Source organism: Plecotus auritus (genome assembly GCF_963455305.1).
Source record: "Plecotus auritus genome assembly, chromosome: 7".
Taxonomy (NCBI): Eukaryota; Metazoa; Chordata; class Mammalia; order Chiroptera; family Vespertilionidae; genus Plecotus; species Plecotus auritus.
Genome location: NC_137774.1, coordinates 168,556,081 through 168,576,069, shown reverse-complemented (window position 1 = coordinate 168,576,069; position 19,989 = coordinate 168,556,081). Strand labels below are relative to the sequence as shown.

The 19,989-nt window shown below is 44.6% G+C and overlaps 1 protein-coding gene across 7 annotated transcripts in view; it reads left to right on the top strand.

Moving 5' to 3' along the window:
* GHR (growth hormone receptor) overlaps positions 1–19,989 on the top strand; it is a 209,665-nt gene that overhangs the window by 74,031 nt on the left and 115,645 nt on the right. For all 7 annotated transcript variants that reach the window (XM_080681980.1, XM_080681979.1, XM_080681981.1 and 4 more), the window contains one exon: positions 18,325–18,405. In XM_080681980.1, the coding sequence (XP_080538106.1) occupies positions 18,325–18,405 (81 nt within the window). The remainder of the gene's footprint in view (positions 1–18,324; positions 18,406–19,989) is intronic.

Below are 19,989 nucleotides of genomic sequence, written 5' to 3'. Positions count from 1 at the left end.
ATTTTGTGCACTGGGCCTCTAGTAAATATATTAGGGAAACACATCTGCATACGTACATTGAAATATAAATGGAAACCTATTGGCACAGTTATATTATTTCTTAAATGTTAAAAATCATTTTATTTAAACCATTGATTCTGTCTCTAAGGAATTCTCAGCAGGGACTTCTAAGTTCATTCTCAATTGTTATTACATAGCAGTGGCAGAAAAATAAACGAATTATGGACTTTCTCAGGATATGCTCTGTGACCACTCAAATGTGGCATTGCGGTGTGTTTGCACTTGAACTGCAATGACCACAGATGCATGAAGTTCTGGACCATTATGTCCTTTACAGGGCTCCTGCCTTGTGCTGTCCTTTTATGGTTACTTTTATGTTTCTCAATCAACTTAATCACATTGAAGTATGTGAAATATTTTGGTTCTTGTTTAAATGGGTATTTGCAATGCAGGCTTAACAATGGGCCACTTGAGTCATTTAGGAACCAGCTCCTTTGTCATCATTTGTTGCAATTCAGGTGACTAACCGACACTTCGTGGTCCAGCTTACCAAGACCTTGTTGATGTATTTCTGACTTCCGGGAGAGAGACTGTCCCTCAGTCATGGAGTTTTTCACTGGAATACGTAAATTAGCAAAAATGGTCATGGCCAGAGCACCACACGCTACTGCAAGGCTGGTGACAAGTATTTTTTTTTTTTTTTTTTGCATTAACCAGACTCTGCTGGCAGCAGACCTCTGGGAAGCCTTGTGACAGGATCTGCCCTGTGTAACATCGCATGTGCTCTGCTTTTCTTCTTGGAATCTATGAAGAAAATGTTCCTCAGCCCAGAAGCTGGGATTGAGAAAGCTCCCCTTCCTTGTTATACAACACGAAGTCCGGTGAGGGTCAGCAGTTGAGCCATGAGGGTGGGGAGGAGGGTGATGGTCACAGATTCAGTGCCAGAGCATATTAGCTCTTTATTATATAGGACAAATCCCCTAATAACATGTGTGTCCCACTTACACCATTTCAGAATACATTGCTCAGTATACAATTTGGTTTTGGGGGTCAGGGTACAAAAACCTGGACAGCTATAACCCGGTGACTCACCTGAGTCACCATTCCAGCCTCCCCATCTCCCCACCCCAGACCCCCTCCCCCCAGTATTGGGGCTGGAGTAGATGCCCCATATGTGGAAAGTCATGAATCTCCTTTATCTTTATATCTGTATATGTTTTTATGACATTATTATTTTTTACTCTGGGAAGGGATATAAACTCAGAGCTCTCTGATTTATTTTGTTTTATATTCGATGGAAAAATAAAGAACAAACTAAAAATGAAATAGCTGTTTGTATGGGGCCTGTTTTCAACTTCCTTTAGAACTTTCATTAGAGAGAGAGTAACATAAAAGAAATCCAGCATTTATCTTACATTATTTTAATATTTACCAAATTTCTACATAAGCAAGCCTTGTGCATTTATAATCAGAAGGAAAATCAGAATTGTCTCTGGGAAAAAAGATCATTTTCAGGCCCGTATTACACCTACTCTTCATGTAGCTCATCGTCTTGGTATAAATATGAAGTGTCTAGGAATAAAATCCTGTTTGAAGCAGAAAGCCTCATGTGTGTCCCACTTACACCATTTCAGAATACATTGCTCAGTATACAATTTGGTTTTGGGGGTCAGGGTACAAAAACCTGGACAGCTGTAACCCGGTAATAAGCCAGCCTCCTTTTCCTAAGCACTTCCCTACTATCTTTGTACAACCATTATGTATTACCTGCTTTTGTTATTTGACTAGAGGCCCAATGCATGAAATTTGTGCAAGGGGCTCAGCCCTTGCAGCCCCATCTGGCCCTTGCAGCCCCAGCTTCGTCTGGAAGGTTGTCCGGACAGTCATTCCGCTGTTTGGTCTAATTAGCATATTAGCTTTTTATTATATAGGATAAATCCCCTAATAACTTGAGGTTTAGAAACTTGGTTTGGGAGAAGGTGAGCCAGGGTGTCACCTGTTTTCTTAATTAGACCAACATCATATTCCTGTCTGCCTAGGATGGTCATTTCTGTGGGCTTGAATAATCCCCCAAATACAACTGTTCATGAGTTCTAAAATTCCAAATGCTTCTGGGTCCAGCACATTAGGATGACTCATAACTCTATTAGGAAGGTTTATAAAAAAGCCATATCAGAATGTCATGCGTTCGGGCAAATTTTCTTTCTTTCTTTCTTTATAGGTATTGAGAATAAAGTTTCAGCTAATATTTTTACACACGTTTCATGTGATTATTCTTTCCCACTATTCTTTCAGTTGAACTAGAAAGATCTTGGCTTGCTGGCTACAAAACCACTGGCTCATTGGTCCTTTGCCCATGTTTAAGCCCTGAGTATCTGGGATCCGAGTTCATCATAGTGAGTTCCAAAGCGTGCACAGCTCTGGGTAGCCCTCATCCGTGTGTTTGGTGAGCCATCCTGTCAGCATCCATGCCAGCCCGAGTGGAGAAGAGGAAGCAGAAGGGATGGGCATTGCCCTGCAAGAGAGGCACGTGCCACCTCCACTCACACACCCCGTGAGCCAGAATGGAGTCATGTGACCACAGTTAACTGCAAAGTTGCCTTTGAGATGATATCTCTCATTGGATTCTATTACTCAATGAAAGTGGGGAGAGTGAATATTGGGGGACAACGAGTAAGCTTCAAAATATACCTTTTCTATGAAATAGTGGATTGAAGAGTGCCTGAGTGGTTATTGGTAGGCCATTCCTGAAGGTGATGGGAGATGGTAGCTAGGACCATCTGTAGAGAGAGGATAGAGAAAATGAATCCAGAAATGCTGCAGAGTGACACTGACAGAGGAAACGGGGTGGAGGAGGTGGAGAAAAGGGCCAGATAACTCCCGGGTTTCTGGCTTGTATTGCAAATGCTGGAGAGAGACCAGGTTTCAGGAGGAGGTGTTTATGGGGCCCTGCCTTTAACTTTGAAATGTGATTTAGAGGCATCTGTCAGACAGGCTGTTTCTACACATCCAACATATGCCTTCTAATAAATTAACCACCCATTCACGGTCAGGTGAGAGCCCCAGGTCTAGTCATTGTTAACTAATCTATTCAAATGCATGGGCCTCTGGGAGGGTTTCTTAGTAGTAACAGGCTTGGTTGTATCACATGTCACAGAATGATTAATCACATACAAAAGTAGGAAAACCCGCCAGGCAGAGGGAGCCTTTTAACCAGCTAAAGGCCTTGCTAATTCTCTGTCGTCATAAATCATGAGCAGTCTCCCTGTGTTGATAGTATGGACAGGACCGCTGGTCACACAGGAATATTAGTCACATGGACTTGTGTGCGGCAGCTCAGCCCACATTCAGTGATGCCCATCGTCATGACTGTTAACCACGTGCGGAGCTGCCAGAACCACCACAGAGCTCCAGGGCCAGGAAGCAGGTGTTTTGTTTCTTGGGTTGCTCATCGCGTAATTCACTGTTTAGTGTTTTGCACCTTTTAGTTGATTTGTGATATTTTTTCTTAGAAAGGCCTACTTTTTCTAAGTGCTATGTCTTCCTGCCCAACTGACCAAAACATCCTGCAATTGATGTGCAGGCGGTACTAATGATATGCTAGTCGACCGTTTTGCACCACTGATGGGTGATGTGGTTAAACATTTACAATTAAGTATGTTAGGCTTTCCAATGGGCACTGGTGTTTTGGAGTTCATTCATTTATCCTTCATTTAACAAATGAAGTGCTACAGTCTGGCCACGTGTGATACTCAAGCGAGAGTCCAGTGAGCACGACAAATGGGTGGACGCCTCTGCCCTTGGGAGCTCCATTCCTGCACTCCTGGAAGCCGGGAAGTCAGATTCAATAAGCCTATCGCTGTCCGCAGCCCATCCAAAGTGTCGTGGTTGTCAAATTGCAGTGCTTGGTCTTCTTCTTCCGGCTGGCCCTGTTGTGATGGGTCTGTTGAGGCTCCAGCCTCTAAGGCCTGGCTTCCACTTCCATTGGCAGAGGCAAGGAAGTACCAGGAAAGGTGGAAGGGGGGGCAGGGCGGGAGCGGGGGCATTTTGTGAGGCAATTGGGAATTGGGTTGTGTGCTTTCATCTACTCTTCTGCTACGAGAAGGGGGTGGGTGAAAGAGAGAAAGAGAGAGAGAGTTGGGGAGGGGTGGGAGAGAGACAGAGAAAGAAATTGAGGAAGGTAGAAAGAGTATACCTGATTTGGGGAGAATTTTGCACAGGTTTATATATGAAAACAGCAGGAAACTAGAGAGTAAGACATGCCTGGCAGTGACCAAGAAACTTGCACCGTGTTCTACCTTCAACCCCATGCTCTCTGCCAGACTTTAACCAGGTTAGTGTAATGTGGCTGCTTGCACACATGACGGAATGAAAAAGGAAATTGAAAAGGTTCTTTTCATAAAGCCCAGGGAAACCATAGGAAAATCCAGTCTCTGTTTCAGGAATGTCTGCTGCGCTGTTGGTTAGTACCCGCATCTTGCTGACTTCGATCAAAAGGCTGACCGTCATGTGTCTTACTATTTTTAACTGGCTTTCGCACCTTCGGATGTAAATCTCCACCATGGCTTGGGCCGTGGTTCTCCTCCTCCCATTTCATTCTTCCCGCTCTGGCTTAATTTATTTGTGCTGCCTTTTCCCCCTGTTTCCCTGCTCTTCTTTCTACTCTCCACAACACTTCTCTTCCTTGTCCTGGAGTTTATAAAGTATTCCTTTTAGGCAAAGCCCCAGACGGCCAGCCTTGTCTGGTCAGCATTGAGCTGTAATTTGGCTTCCCAAGTGTGTTCTCTGAATGAGAGCCTAGTGTTTGGAGTATGTCAGGAGCTGGTCCATTTTGAGAAAGTCCACAGAGGTTATAATTTGCTCTCAGGAAGCACTTGGGGGTTTTAATTCGGTCCGTGTTTTACATGTGAGCAGTCAGTTTATATTTTCAGAGAAGGTTGTGAAGAGGAAGTGACAGCCCAATTGCACGTTTGCTTGGCATTTCTTCTGAAGTCCTGGGGACTCAGCACTTGGAGGAGAAGAAAAATAAGACTGTCCTTCTGTGCTCCTCACCGGACCTCCTGGCTGATTTTCTCTGATGCTCGGGGTTGCTCACTGCAGGCCTGATGAAAGCTGTCCCCTCACCTGATGTGGGGGGAAACCGCTTATTCTAGCTCATTGAAAGCACTCAGATCAACTTCCAATGGAAGGACACGCCCCCACTTCCTCCACACACCTATTTAGTAGTGTCTGGGGTCTCTGAGTTCTGTTTGGACAGGAATCATTTAAGACGTTTTGAGGCATCCAGTTGTATTATCTCCCCTGCCGTCTGGCTCTTTAGCCTTCCCATGATGCTCCATGTAAACCACCAGCCTTGGGTTCCCTGGAGCTTCTCGGCCTCATTTGGAAGCAAAGTTTTAACTGGTAGCATGATCACAAGTGGTTGAAAGTGAAAAATTCATTTGAGTCATTTTTATATCTCTTCTACGAGATGTAAAAGAACTGGTTTCCCTCTAACCAACTGCAGTGGAAAGCATTCAGGTGGCTGTTCCTTGGACTTGGTAGGTGAACAGTCTCCATGACTCAGCAGTGCTTCGGGGTTCAGCGCATGCCAGCCCTCCCCCACCACTGATACAGGAGAAATCGGCCGGGCCATTGAACGCCGGTTTCCTGATTTATGCGGTGGTGGTCCCACATGGTGGTAAACAAAAGACTCCTGGGACTTGAACATTCGATTGGGAAGCACAGAAAGCAAGCTCTCTTGAGCCAAGATGCTGGATTTACGAGGACATGCTAGATTTACGAGGACAAAGATAGCCTGCCCTTTCCCCTTCTACACCACCTTTCCTTTCCATAAATACATGCTCCGTGTCCTTATCTTCCCCTACCTCGTCTGTCGGAGACTTTGACCTTGGTTTTGATTTGCCTTTCCATGGACACATCATCTGTGATTTTAATTTCCTGGTTAGGCCTGAGGTTAAGGGGAGAAGCAAGGCCAGCAGCTGATTGAGACAGGCTCTCCCTGGCTTTCTCACTCTCCCTTGGTCGTCTCGTGCCCAGATTTCTGTGTTCAAAAAAATAGATGCATCACCTGACCTAGAGGTGATCAGGCTCAAGAGCCCGATTTATACCAGCCAAAGTCAAGAGATGGGCGAATATATCAGGATGCCAATGCATTTGTTTCTTCTCCATTTCCACTGTCAAGCCATTTCATTTCGGCTGGTTATTGGATTAGTTTTCCAGAAAGAGAGCAAACCCAGGAGGCAGAATAAGAATCAGGAGGCCCTTTGGCAGTTCCAGATTTGGAATGGAGGGACAGAATGACTTCAGGAGAGAGCTTCGCCAAGCTCTGAGAGATTGTTTTACCGTTTCTGCACCGGGACATTCTTCTTGGCTGGTCAAAGCACTCTTCGCCAGAGGTAGCTGGAGGAGACAAAGCCATAAATTATTTACCATCTAATTTTTTTTTTTTGCATTCTTCATCCATCATTAATTGATTGGACTAGACTGTCTCTGAAGGCCCTTCTGCCTCCAAATTTCTATGCCCTGCTAAAAAAAAAAAAAACCCTCTCCTTCTAGACCTGTTTCAGTAGTGACTAGATATTAGCTTCTTTCTTTCTTTTTTCAATTTTATTTTGTATTTGTTTCAGATGTACAGCTTAGTGGTTAGACCAGCCTTGGGCAAACTACGGCCCACGGGCCGGATCTGGCTGTTCTATCCAGTTCTCTTGCTCTCCCCTCCACTCCTTTACTTTGAATTTATATTAGTTCACACAAACACTCCATCCATGCTTTTGTTCCGGCCCTCTGGTCCAGTTTAAGAACCCATTGTGGCCCTTGAGTCAAAAAGTTTGCCCACCCCTGGGTTAGACAATCACATACTTTACATAATTATCTTGTTTGATGTTTAGGAAGTCAACCTCGGACTCTGTAATGGACTTTTAGAAACAGTATTAGTTTTCTATCGCTTCCATAATGAAGTGTCATAATTTAATAGTTTATAACAACTCCCCTTTATCATCTCACAGTTCTGTAGATAGGAAGTCTTGGTACAGCATGGTACAACTGCTTGGATTCCCTGCTCGAGTTCACAAGGCTGAAAATGAATTGTCGCTACGGCTGCACCACAGAACGGGCTGTGGGGATAAATTTGCTATCAAGCTCGTTGGGGTTGTTGACATAATTCCGTTCCTTGCCACTATAGGACGGTCTCCCCATCTCCTCGATGGCTGTCAGCAAGGAGTTGGTTCTGCTCCTAGAGGCTGCCTGTGTTGCGGCTTGAGGTCCCCTAGAGCAAGGGCGGGTCAAGCCCCTCTCAAATGTCTACTCCCCCTGCCTGCCTGTCTGCTTTTACACGCTCATGCAATTACATTGACTGGGGGAGATAATCCAGGATCATCTCGCTGTTTTAAAATCAGTTAATGAGTAACCTTAATTATGTCTGCAGAGCCCCTTCAGAGCAGTGCCTGGATTAGTGTGTTTGAGTGACCAGAGATGGGAATCTTGAGGGACCATTTCAGCCTTCTGCTGGCCTGGTCTCCGCAGCAGCACTTTGCAGTCCTACTTTGTCATTACTTGAGTGACCTGTCTGTGGGTGGCTGATACCATTCATTTATGTGGATTCTTTTGATTTTGCCACTTCACAGGACAGTATTTTTTTAAATATATTTTATTGATTTTTTTACAGAGAGGAAGGGAGAGGGATAGAGAGCTAGAAACGTTGATGAGAGAGAAACATCTATCAGCTGCCTCCTGCACACCTCCCACTGGGGATGTGCCCACAACCAAGGTACATGCCCTTGACCAGAATCGAATCTGGGACCCTTCAGTCCCCAGGCCAACGCTCTATCCATTGAGCCAAACCGGTTAGGGCAGGACAGTATTTTCATTTCCTACCTTAATAGTTAGTATTTCAACTGCTTGGCATAGAAGGTTCTCTTTTGCAAAAAGCGCATCAATGGGTTGGTTGCATGGAGAGACTTTCTTTTCTCTCCCTCCATGCTACAGAGGAAGGTTCGTTGGGGGCAGTGAACTCCGTTTTCACAAACTTAAAAATCATCATGGTTTGGTTTGCACTAGATCCGTGATTCTCAATTCTAGCCGCACTTTAGAATCACATGGCCAACATTTGAAGTATCGATACTCAGGCCCCGCCCCAGAGGTCCTGACATCAATGTTGAGCCAGGGCAAGTCTGTAACCCAGGCAGCTGTCACTTAAAGCCGCGGCTGGGAACTGTTGAGAGGCTGCAGACGTTGTTGTGCAGATAAGGAGGCCGAGGGTGAGAAATGATTTACTTTAAGTCCCATAACTAGTGACAGATCTGGGTTCTGTGCCAGTTCTGTGCCACAAACAGGTTTCTAGTGTAATCAGTGCTCAGCAATCATATGCAAAATGAGTGTTGGGAAGGCATGGAACACCCTGCTTCTTGCTTCAGTCGCAGACTATCTTTCTCGGACTTGGAGAAACTGCTGGGCCTTGCAGAAGAACTAAAGGTCTGCTCAGCAGCGTGGCCTGCTCATGTGCAATAGTAAGCACATTCTGCGGGAGCCGGGGAGCTGGTCACATGGATATCCACAATCTCTCCGTGTCCCAGCTGCGCAGTCGATGCCGTAGCCACTCACCTGCCTGTGGCTATGGAGCACTGGAGATGTGGCTCGTGCCCATTGTGGGGTGCTTTGAGCGTGAAATATGCACCAGATACAAAGCTCCGTGTAGAAAAAGAGTGAAATACCTCATTAATGCATTTCATCGTTATTGCATGATGAAATGGAAATGTTTGGAGTATATTGGGTCAAATAAGATATAGTATGACAATTAATTTTACCTGCTACTTGTTTAGTGTGGCTACTAGGAAACTAAAATCACATCTGTGGCTGGCACTGGTAGCTCATATTATATTTCTGTGATGCACACTGTTCTAGAGAGCATTTTGAACGCCATTAACAATGCACGGTGCAAGTCCGAGCTATTGGACCTCCATGATCTTAAAGAATGAAGCGGTTGTTATAAATGTCCTGGAGATAAGACGTGACAGTGATCTGCCCTGTGTTTGCCATCTATCTGGCAGCCAGTCAGTCTGGCCAAATAGATTTCTTTCTATTTATACGTATAGGCTTAAAGGAGGTAGAGGGGTGTCCCTGTGTCATGGAAATAGCACACGTCATAGCTCTGAGGTAATGTACCGAAAGCAGGCCAGGTGTTCTTGGAGGCCCTAAGGCCTGGAGATGGATAGTATAGCCCTTGAGCAGCGCTGCTCCTGGGGAGTGCTGCCATGTCAGCATTTGTGAATTATCACCGAACTTGACAGGCCTAAGCGCTGGATATCCTGTGGTGGCTGCCCCTGTCCATAATGCACATCCAAACTTCACTCTTTCTCCTTTTCTGTCATTTTCCCTGCCTCTCTGGTACCCCGCAGTCGATGTTTGTTCAGCCTGGGTTAGCCTTTAGGAAGAAACATGGGAAGGGAAGGCGGGCCTTGGAGACCTCGAATGCGGCTCTAATGCTTACCCAGGAATGTTTGTTCTATCAGCGGGATTCACCTCGCCTCTCAATGTCCCTCTAAACTTGCAGATCTGGGTCAAAGTTGCATGGAATAGGCACCTTGCACACTCCCCCATGGGCAGATTTGGGGAGGCATCTACTCTGTGTCAGGCCCAGGGCTAGACGTTGGGGATACAACAGTGAGTGAGACGCAGCCCTCGGTGTGCTCCGGCTGAGAGAAGAGAGGACAGGAGCGGGCAGCCTCAGGACACAGGTCCTCAGTAAATGGCGTTTTTCATTGCATGGCACAGCACAGGATTTAGCTTAGCAGAGAATCCCGGTGTGGGGGAGGGAACTGAATGAAGCCCACGGTGATTACATCACTGCCGAGTCACCAGGTCAGCGATGCTGGGCTGGCACCAGGGCACAGGATTGCTGACTCCCCTTGCTCTGCTTTGCCCAGGAGACCACATTGCCTCATGCTTGGTTTCCCAACTTGTCGACCTCAGAAGGACTTCACCATTTGGGACCAGAACAGAGGAAAGAAGAGTTTTTCCTCAGTGTTTGCTCTGTGAGTTATCTGGGTTTGCTGGTACACGATGAGTTACTGTACTAATCGTTGTCAGGTTATCATCTCAACAAGGGAAGACTTCACTCTTTGAAATGTCCTCCACAGCTTGTCTATTTCCTATCAAATTAGGTTCAACAAAGCCCATTCCCTTCTGAGAGTTTGTGGCTCCTCTAATATCTTCAACTTTGTTTAAAGCACATTCTTCACATTATAGATCCGTCACAGTAATAAAAAAAAATTAGATTTAAAAATGAGCCATTTGGAAAGAGAGAGTGAAAGCAGAAATTCAATAAGAGGTTTGCTTTTTCAAATTTTGTTTTGGAAAAAAAATGACTTGGTAGGTGCAACGGTGTGAAAGTAAGATGTGAAAAGGAACATATTGTTCAAATAAGCACCTGTGCAATGGCTGTTCTCTTCCATATGCGAGTCACGCTGCATTGTGAATCATGGGATGCACTGGGTGAGCCAGGATGGGTGAGTTTGACAACCAACCAGTAGGAATAGCTGCTGTGGTGAACTGCCACAGTTGTAAAGTGCCATGGGGTCCTGAACTCAAACAGGATGCCCATGCCCTGAGAATGGCCCACTCCCAACAGAATACCCCTGCATCCCAAGATAGGAGCAGCACCTAGCATTCAGTACTGAAATGCTCCTCATTCTTTCACTCCTCCAGAAAAGAAGAGGTAGACCCAGGTTCCTGTAACACGACTGTCTTCTCTGTTCTCACAAGGAGAGAACATTGCTAGAGAAGGCATCACAGCAAGCTGCTCATCATGAAAATTCATCTACCCAATTTGCAGCTCTAGTAATCTATGATTCACAAAACAAATGATCTGTACCCAGTCACAACAGCGTAGACTTTTCTTACAGTAGCTGACAGAGTGATAAGGGGGGAAATCAGTCTCTGGATTATTTCCCACACAACTGGGCCTCCGTGCCAGAGTTCAGTTGCCCACACCCCTAAGCAAAAATGGGTGGCATTCCTGCCTTAACCTAGGGGATGAGCCTCCCTTTTCCCTGGACCCTCCTGTGATGGAATGCTTGGTTGGAGAAGGGAGTCTTACATATGGTGGCTACCCAAGAACACATTTGCAGACCCCTTTGCCACCTCCCTAGGCTTCCATTTCATGATATATAAATTGGGCCCCACTCTCAATCTACTCCAACATATTACAAAACATAGTCTATTCATGACGAGTATCAGAAAGAGTCAAGATAGCTACCATTTATTGAATACAGGCAGAGGGCATGCCAAGTGCTTTGAATAAATCACCTCATTTAATCACCTCCTGATGTTCCTATGGAAAAGGTAATATGATTATCATCCCCATATTCGAGATGAGTAATATGAGGTTTGGTAAAGGCAGGATTTGAACCTAGCTCTCTGACTCCAGAACCCATGCTCTTTTACCCCTAAGCTTACCCTGTCTGTAAGTGAGGATCAAGGATAGCACCTGAGGTAGAGGCTGGTGTTAATTTCTAAAGACCTGGGAAGTATCTGTGAATGATTATTAACTAAATGTGATCAACTGAGAGTGGAATAGATGGCATCAAATGAAACCAAGTGTCCAGGGTTCACTCAGAAGCACTTGCGTCTCGCATCAATATCAGCAGATTGCTTAATCTTTGTACCTATTACCTGCATGGATAGTATCATCACTTCCCCAGCTGGTGGTGTGCCAAGTCCAGTTGGTACTGGCTTGTGAATCCACATTCAGTGACTGCAGTGAATCCAGTGATTGGGTGAATCCAGGTTCATGACGTGGTAGTTTAAAATCAGCCGTGGTAGAGGTGTTTACACCACAGAAATTGGCAAGTGCTACATATCATGGCCCTTTACTCCAGAGAAACAGTTATTAAATATTTATCAGTACACCACTGTGTATGACTCAAAAAGAGATACAGTGTGAATTGTCATACTTCTGAAGGTAAGCAAAGGCACACCCCAAAAAAATGTCCTACAAATATAATCATACCTAACTCTTCAGTGATTCTTCTGTCCCCATCATTTTGCATTTGGAAGGACTGCTTAATCATAATGATTTTATATGTCACTAGAGGCCCAGCGCGCACGAAATTGTGTGCAAGTAGCTAGCTTCCACTTGCCTCAGCTGGCCGCCCTGCCCTCCTCCGCTCGTAGCTCGCATCCCATCCCCGCCGCAAGAGCCACTGCTCATTTGGTCGTGACAGCGTTATGGCATGACAGCCATAGGCCTTTTACATAAGAGATTATTCTTGTTTATTCTTTTTTACAGAATCAAATGTGCTCACTGTAACAGTTTAATATTTATGAATGCAAGCACAAACATACAAACCTGAAAATGTATATATCAATGTTGTAAAATAGAAATATAAAATATAATGCAAGGCATATATTTCTAAATTTAAATTAACTTGAAATTTTCTACTTATCACATTTTTTAAAATGAAAAGAAACAAGAATTAATTTTTAATAATATTTACCCCCAAAATCCAAAATGTGATTTTAACAGTCAACATTGACATTATTGAAATATTTTGCAAACATTTTGTTCCAAGCCTTCAAAATCCATGTTTATTTTACACTACAGCACATCTCAATTTAATGCTAAATTTTTGTCAGAAATACTTACTCTGTTTTTAGATTTTATAAAATCTACAGCTGAAAAAGTAGATCCATATATCCAACCTGTTTCAAATAAACTTAAATACTTAATTGACATATTTAATTAATTAAAATTTAGCTTATTTAATTTCTCAGTTGCATTAGCCACATTTTAAGTGCTTGATAGCCACAGGTGGCTGACTGGTGGTTACTGAATTGGTCAGCATAGGTGCATACCATGTATGATTTGTTTTATTAAAAAGGACACTTACTATATATACTCCACCCAAAGACTTTCCCTCCTCATCCCGCACACATTTAAAATGCCTTCTCATCCTGTATTCCCTACTGGATGCTGAGAAAAGAGGAATCTTAGCAAAAGTAGTTATATCGATAATGTCTATGAACTTTTACTCCCTCATTCATGGGAAGGAAATAAGTAGACCTAAGGTATGTTAGTCTTACCAGTTCTCAAATGGCCACCACCAAAAAAAGTGGGTAATGAACTCCAGATGCAAACTGTTCAAATAAAATGCCAGTTGCTAATTAGAATGGGGCATTTTCAATACCTTTTTGGAGTCACCTTGTCTTTTTTTACTATTGAGTTCTTATCAAAGCTTCACCAGTCAGCGAGATTCCATTTTGCAATGTTTCATTAGCAATCAACACCAGTATCAGAAAGTACACGTTTATTAGGTTACCTCCCTGGAGTCTTGGTTTAGCAATATAACAATTCTGCTTCTGTGGTGATATTTTTTCATCAGCTCTTGCGTTTTTGGTATCACAATAGCTAGGTCAATAAAACAAAAATTTGGGGAAACATTCTTTCTGATTGATGCAGCTGCCATTTTGGTATTTTGCCTTAACAGGACTACAAGCAACTAAATCTATTATTTTATTCCCCCCCATATATTAATACACTAACATCATACTTCTAGGGATGCTTTTGACCACTTTTCTTTTAAAGGCCTGATACAAATAAGAAGGTGTAGGTAGTTTTGGGTGGTGGTTCATTTCATCTGTGCCAAATTACAAACCAGAAATGAGCACATTCTTCCCTATATGATCTAACTTATTTTTAAATACTACTTTTAATAAGGGTGATGTAGGGTTCTTCATGAAAGTGTTTTGTCTTCACATTAAGTTCATCTGATCCTCTTCGCCATCCAGTAGTAACTTCTCTTCCAGTCTTTGCTCTCCTACCTTGAACTTCCCACTAGACATTTCCAACATTTCTACAAGTCTCATGATTGCCTTAAACACCAAGTATCCAAGACAATCATGTGACCTTCTCCTCCCTCAAAACAGCTCAGATCCCAAATTCCTGATTCCTGTCGATAGCACCATCTTTCACTCGCACATATGCTATATCCTCAGTCATTGTGATAGACGTGTCTCTCTCATCTCCATGTATCCATCCAGTCATCACCAGATCTTGTCAGTACTTCTCAGGGATACTGAGTTAAGAAGGTATAAGGGGCAGATTTCTGCTGAGAAAACTCACTTTTGCACATGATTTGCCCATACCAAAACTTCCAGAGAGTTTCTGATGAATGAGTTGCAATCTAATTTATTCCCCTTTATTCATAATTCAGGAACCTTGTTCTCCAGCTCACCAGCTCCCTGAGACCACTACCATGAACTAGTCAGAACTCAGACCCACACCCACAACATTTGCACTATTTGAGCTTTGTTCTTGTTGTTGTTGTTGTTTTTGCCATAGCAAAAGTTCGCCCATCCCCTCTTACTTTTTCTAACCGATCACAATCTTATTTGTCATTTAGTTCTAATTTTAAGACCCATCAAGTCAGCAGCTGATTTTCCCCAGTTCTGACCTTCCATTTTGTAGGTAGACCTCCTTTCCCAGCTTCCTGTGCCTATCTTGCCTAACTCCCGAAGTCAGGGACCATGGTTTGCATTGCTTTTGTCTTCTTCACTCTGCCTTGCACAACAGGCACTCATTGTTGGACAAATACTTGCTAATTTTAAATTAAAGAGAATTGAACCAATTGTTTTCTTTGCTTGAAGTTGGTTATAACAGGTTGGAAAAATGTTATGTTTATCTCCACGTCTTCTCATGTGTTTATGGACTGTTTTATAGCCAAGAAATAAAAGTCAGTATCACATAGGCCTAACTAATGTGGAGGCCTCCTCTGCTGAGCAGTCTACAGAATTAAAACTCACTCCAGCTGGATCTCACTGCTTTTCAACTGGCTCTCCCTTGAGGGAGGGGAGAACAGGCAAAATGCCTCGGGCTCTGAGAATGGGAATGGTGTGTTTCCTTATGCAAGAGTAGAAGCTTGTCTTCCCCCTGCAAATGCAACTCTTGCCATGAGGTTATAGCCACAGAATGTATAGATATCATTAGAAATCTAGAGAGGGATTTTTCCCTAGAAAAATATTGCAAACTTAAAAAAGCCAATAGGCTAAGGTACAATTTGGTATAATCCTCTGGCCAATGCCTGCCTGTACTTGGATGGTTGTACTGGGGGAGGGGAATCATGGTACTTTCTCCAGCTCACATCTGGCAGGTCATTGGTAGATTGCATTAAAGTTCCACATTGTTTGTTGCACTCTGTCCTCCACTGGGACGTTTAATCTCACCTAGAACCCAGTGAAGGGTCCTCTCGTACAGAAGCTGCCACGTGGAGCTACCCAGCGGAAGCGGCCAGCTTACACTGAAATCGAACAGAATGCCCATGGGCCTGGTTGTGTGATGGAGAGTTCACTGGGGAAGTGCAGCAGGCTGCCTTTGGAGTTGCCACGCCCTGAGCCAGCAACAGTGCAAGGAGAGAGCATTAGTCTCTAAGGAAGCCACCGGCTCCTATGGAATCCAGCCACATTTCTTCATCTTCTCTGCTGCCACCCTAGTTGGAGAGTGAGAGTTGGGTCCCTGAGCAATGCTCTCAGTGGCAGTGAACTGTTCTCACCTCCTGTTTGGGAGGAGAAGGACTGTTTTAAATATCCCTTGTTTAGCTGTAGGAGTGTGAAAATAGACTTCTGCTTAATTTTGCTTCGGGGGATTCGGACCTATTTGTTTTGTGAGATGGAATGTTTTCTATGGAGATATGTTTGGCTCATAGAGGCATTGTGCTCATCAGTTTGTTACCAGCTCAAGGTTCTTGTGCCAGATGCTTCAAAGGCCAATATTCAAAACGTCAGAGTTTGAAGTAGGGAAAGGTTTATTGATGGAGAAAGTGCCAACTGGAGAAGATGGAGGGATGCCTTATAGCTTCTGCAAATCCATCTTAAGAGAGCCCAGAATTCAGGCATCTTTTATGTCAGGAGAAGGGAGGAGGGGCAGGGCAAGAAAAGAGGTGTGTGTCTTCCAGGCACCAGCAGGGACCCAAGGAAGAGCACAAAATCTCTAAATCTGTTTGTTCCCCTGGTCCTTGACCCCTGCTGCTCTGAGGCCCCGAAATCTTTACCAAAAGCTCCAACCTCAAGCAGAATTCCTCTGATAATTAGTATATCTGGAGCAGGAGCTGTTCACCTGAAGGCCAAGGGAGAAACGCAGGCTAGAATGAAGAGAATCGGAGAGAGCCCGCAACCCACCCTGGGAGAAGTGAAGTTCATGTGCAGGCCACCGGAAGGGATCAACAACTATTCACCTGAAGCAAAATTCACAGGTGTCTGGCATCTGCCAAGTCTCTTTGAGTTGTTTGGAGAGGTGACTTGCAAACCAGTGAAAGCACCCTTCTGAGAACCACACACCTCTTTTTATCTCAGGAAGCAAAACAGTGGCCTGCGAATTGGGAATCTCTGCTGCAACCGGACATCAAGAGAGGGGTGCCCTGGAGGCACCTTTCCCTGCCACCAAGGGCGTGAGGGATGAGGGCTCAAACGAACTCTTCGAAAGCTTCCTCTATGCATTCCCTACTTAAAAGAATACTTGAACAATAAACATTTAAAGGAAACATCCCGTTACCAACAGGATGGCCTTTTCAGCCTAGAACAAATTTGTCTTTAGCCTTTTTCTGCATTTCTGCTAAGGCTTCAAACTATTCAGCGAGGATCAGAGGACCTACGGGGAGATGCTCAGAGGTTCCATTGGCACTGTAGACAGGGATGAGGCAAGGACATTGGGCAGAGTGTTCCAGGTTAGGAATTTAAAATGTGGATGTCGTAAATCTCATCGCTGGTGAAGTGGTGGAGAATTAAGATACACACTTGGTCCTCTTGAAGGACTCCCTGGGGCAGCATATGAGCGGTCTTCGTACATGTCGGCACACACATCCCTATTCAGACGGTGTATGTAGAGATGTGTTTTCTTAGAATTTTTTAAGAGCACAAAAGCATATGGAACAGCCCTAGCCAGTTTGGCCCAGTGGATAGAGCGTCAGCCTGCAGACTGAAGGGTCCCAGGTTCAATTCCAGTCAAGGGCACATGCCCAGGTTGCAGGCTTGATCCCCAGTAGGGGGCGTACAGGAGGCAGCCGATCAATGATTTTCTCTCATCATTGATGTTTCTATCTCTCTCTTCCTCTGTGAAATCAATAAAAAATATATTTAAGGAAAAAAAAGCATATGGAACAAAAACAATGGTGGGTTACCCACTGTCTGAAAATGAAAATATATACCCTGAGACACTGTATACAGATTGAGAATTATGCAGCCATTCCCAGGGACCACGCCATCCCATTAACCATGAAAACATTCTTGTTCACCATTTCTGCCTGGTGCGGGATAGTGAGCAGGGCTGTTTCATTATTGCCGAGAGTGTACAGTAACAAAGCATGAGGCCAGTAGGGGCCCTGATGGAGCTCCGCGTGTGGTGATCAGGTGCCTCGGTGATTTCAGGGAGATATTGGTGTTAGTTAGTTGTCAGATGTAGCAACAGCTTTCCAAAGGGCAGTCTGCTGAGTTCACTTTAAATCAGCCCAAACTCGCCCCTTGAGAGGTCTTGAAGTGGACACCTTGTTTATTTACCCCAAATAAGCTTATTTCCACCGGGCAGAGGTGGATGCTGGCCCGGCATGCTGATCTGCTCCACCATTCATCTAACTGGAGGGTCAAGGTGTGGCCACACATGGGATTCCCAATGGCTAGAGGCATGAACAGACCCTTCTCCTTCTGTGAGCCTGAGGTGTTCTTATTCCTCCTAAAACTCCTTAGAGCCCCAGGAGGATGCTGGGGAGACCCCCGAGGCAGCGCACAGGTTCTGTTTTCTTTTGCTTCTCTCCTTTGTGCCGCCCTCCCGCTAAACCTCGGTAGGATGGCTTGTTAGCGTGGTATTGGGTATTGTGAGTGTTCACTGAGCTCTTTTGTTCGCTGGGAAACACACTGGAGAACTTTTACAATTGCAGTAGGTTGTTTTACTTTTCATTTTATGGCCCTGTGCTTGGTGACGCTGATGAAAGATTTTTCTATTTCCTGGTTCCATTAAAGCGAGCCACACTGACCCCATTATAGGATCAACGCATGGGGTGGTTCTGTGGCTGTGGGCCAGGATATGAAGATCTCTAGTGTCCGTGTGATTCCTGAGGGCAGCACCCACAGGGAGGAAATTTTATTACAACCTGCTGTTGGCTCCCAGGAAAAGAATGGCACTGTGAGACTCAGGGACCTGGAAGATGACTGGAGGTTTTGCTCTAGAACTGCCATGCATGTCAGCTCATGTGCGGTTTCCGCAGCCTTTAAACAGCATTTAGTGATCATGCTCTGCTTGGTGTTTGCTTCACCTTCTGCTTTTTTTGTGTGTGATTGCAGGTCCTACAGGTATGGATCTCTGGAAGCTGCTGTTGACCTTCGCAGTGGCTGGCTCAAGTGATGCTTTTTCTGGGAGTGAAGGTGAGTTCTACTTCCCTGTTCCCACCTGCAGTGTTTTGAAATAACAGTGAACTTTATTTGTTAAATCTAAGTTCTTGGGATGATGTCATCAAAGTGTGTTACGTTTTTAAGTAGCGGCAAATAGGAAACGTATCTTTAGAATCATAAACTCGGAGGACTTTTCTGTGGATGTTTTACAGGAAACACAGTAGCCAGCTTTGGCATCTGGTGTTTTCACATCAAAAATAAATGGCCCAAATCATGCTGCAGGCATTTATGTGAAGGAAAACCAGGTCTCTTGGTCCTCGGGCTCCGGGAAAGACACTGAAATTACACTGAGGGCTTATTAACCTACTGATCACTTAGCTCCTGTGTGATTAAGGGCACCATAGCCTATTTGCAGAGCTCAGAAGTAAGGCCTCTTAGTCATGTTCTCTGAGAGTGGAAATTGCAGGTTTCAAATACATTTTGCCTCTTACTCTCTGGGTGTTGACCATCTGGCTATGTTTGAAGGAAGAGACACCTGAAATAGTGAATAAGACACTCAGAAGTCCCGGGCCTGCTGGGCCATCCCTGTAGTTCTTCCTGGTTTTACCCGTTTCCTGGCGGTAAAGTCAATCTATGCAAACCTATGTCTCAGAGCGGAAATAACTGGACCAAGAAAAGGTAACGGAAGGAAGAAAGAAGAAGGATTTTTCTGTCCAGAAAGTAAACTGTGTTCAGAAGGAGGTGGGGAACTTCTTCAGAGATTGTCTTGTATTTGCTGTTTTCCCGGCTTGGGCTTCTACAGAGGGAATAAGCCATCTCTGTCTCCCAGGCTTGTGACGCCACACGCAGTGGCTGCTTTAAGAGTAGCTGAGCCCCTCTGCTCACCGGGCAGCTCATGTTGGACATGAGAGATTCAGAGCAGAGGTGGTGCCCTCAGAAGTCCTCCCTGACCTTTGAGCCCAAAATAAATCCATAGTAGTGAGCCGCGGAGGGCGACCAGGGTAACTAAGAACACAAGCAAGGTAAAATATGTTACTTTATCTCTTAAAGCAATGGAGAGATATTTATAGAAAAGCCGTCATAATTGTTTGAAATATTTTTGGGTCTCTCTGGTGTCATAATGTCAACATTGTGCAAGTCAGACATGGAGGGATCGCAGGCCGCGTTTCAGCAGCTTTTCCCAGGGCCGGCTTTAGACCCTGGTTCCGAGCCAAGGCATTACAGCCGGGCTCCTCGCCGTTCCAAAATCACAGCACTTCACTCTCCACTTTCTTCATTAAGGTGACTTTCACGCCCCTGGGCAAGGCTTGGGGAATTTTAAAAACCTGGGAAATGGAAAGTATGGCAAATGAAACCTCTAAAGATGTATCTTTAAAAATGTATCCCCAGCTGAACAATGAACTCAAGTTACACTTTAGACCTAGAACATCTGCAAAGAGCCTCGATTCCAGCGGCTTTGACATTTTAGCTTGGACATAAACCTTTAGCTTCACGAGGAAAGTGGAGAAAACAGCACCATTAGCTGGCTCCGTGTGTGTGCCCTTTGGTTTTGCTCTCTGGTAGTTGTATGTTTGTGTTGTTTCTGTGTTAGGGAGGAGCAGGACATGAGAAAATGCA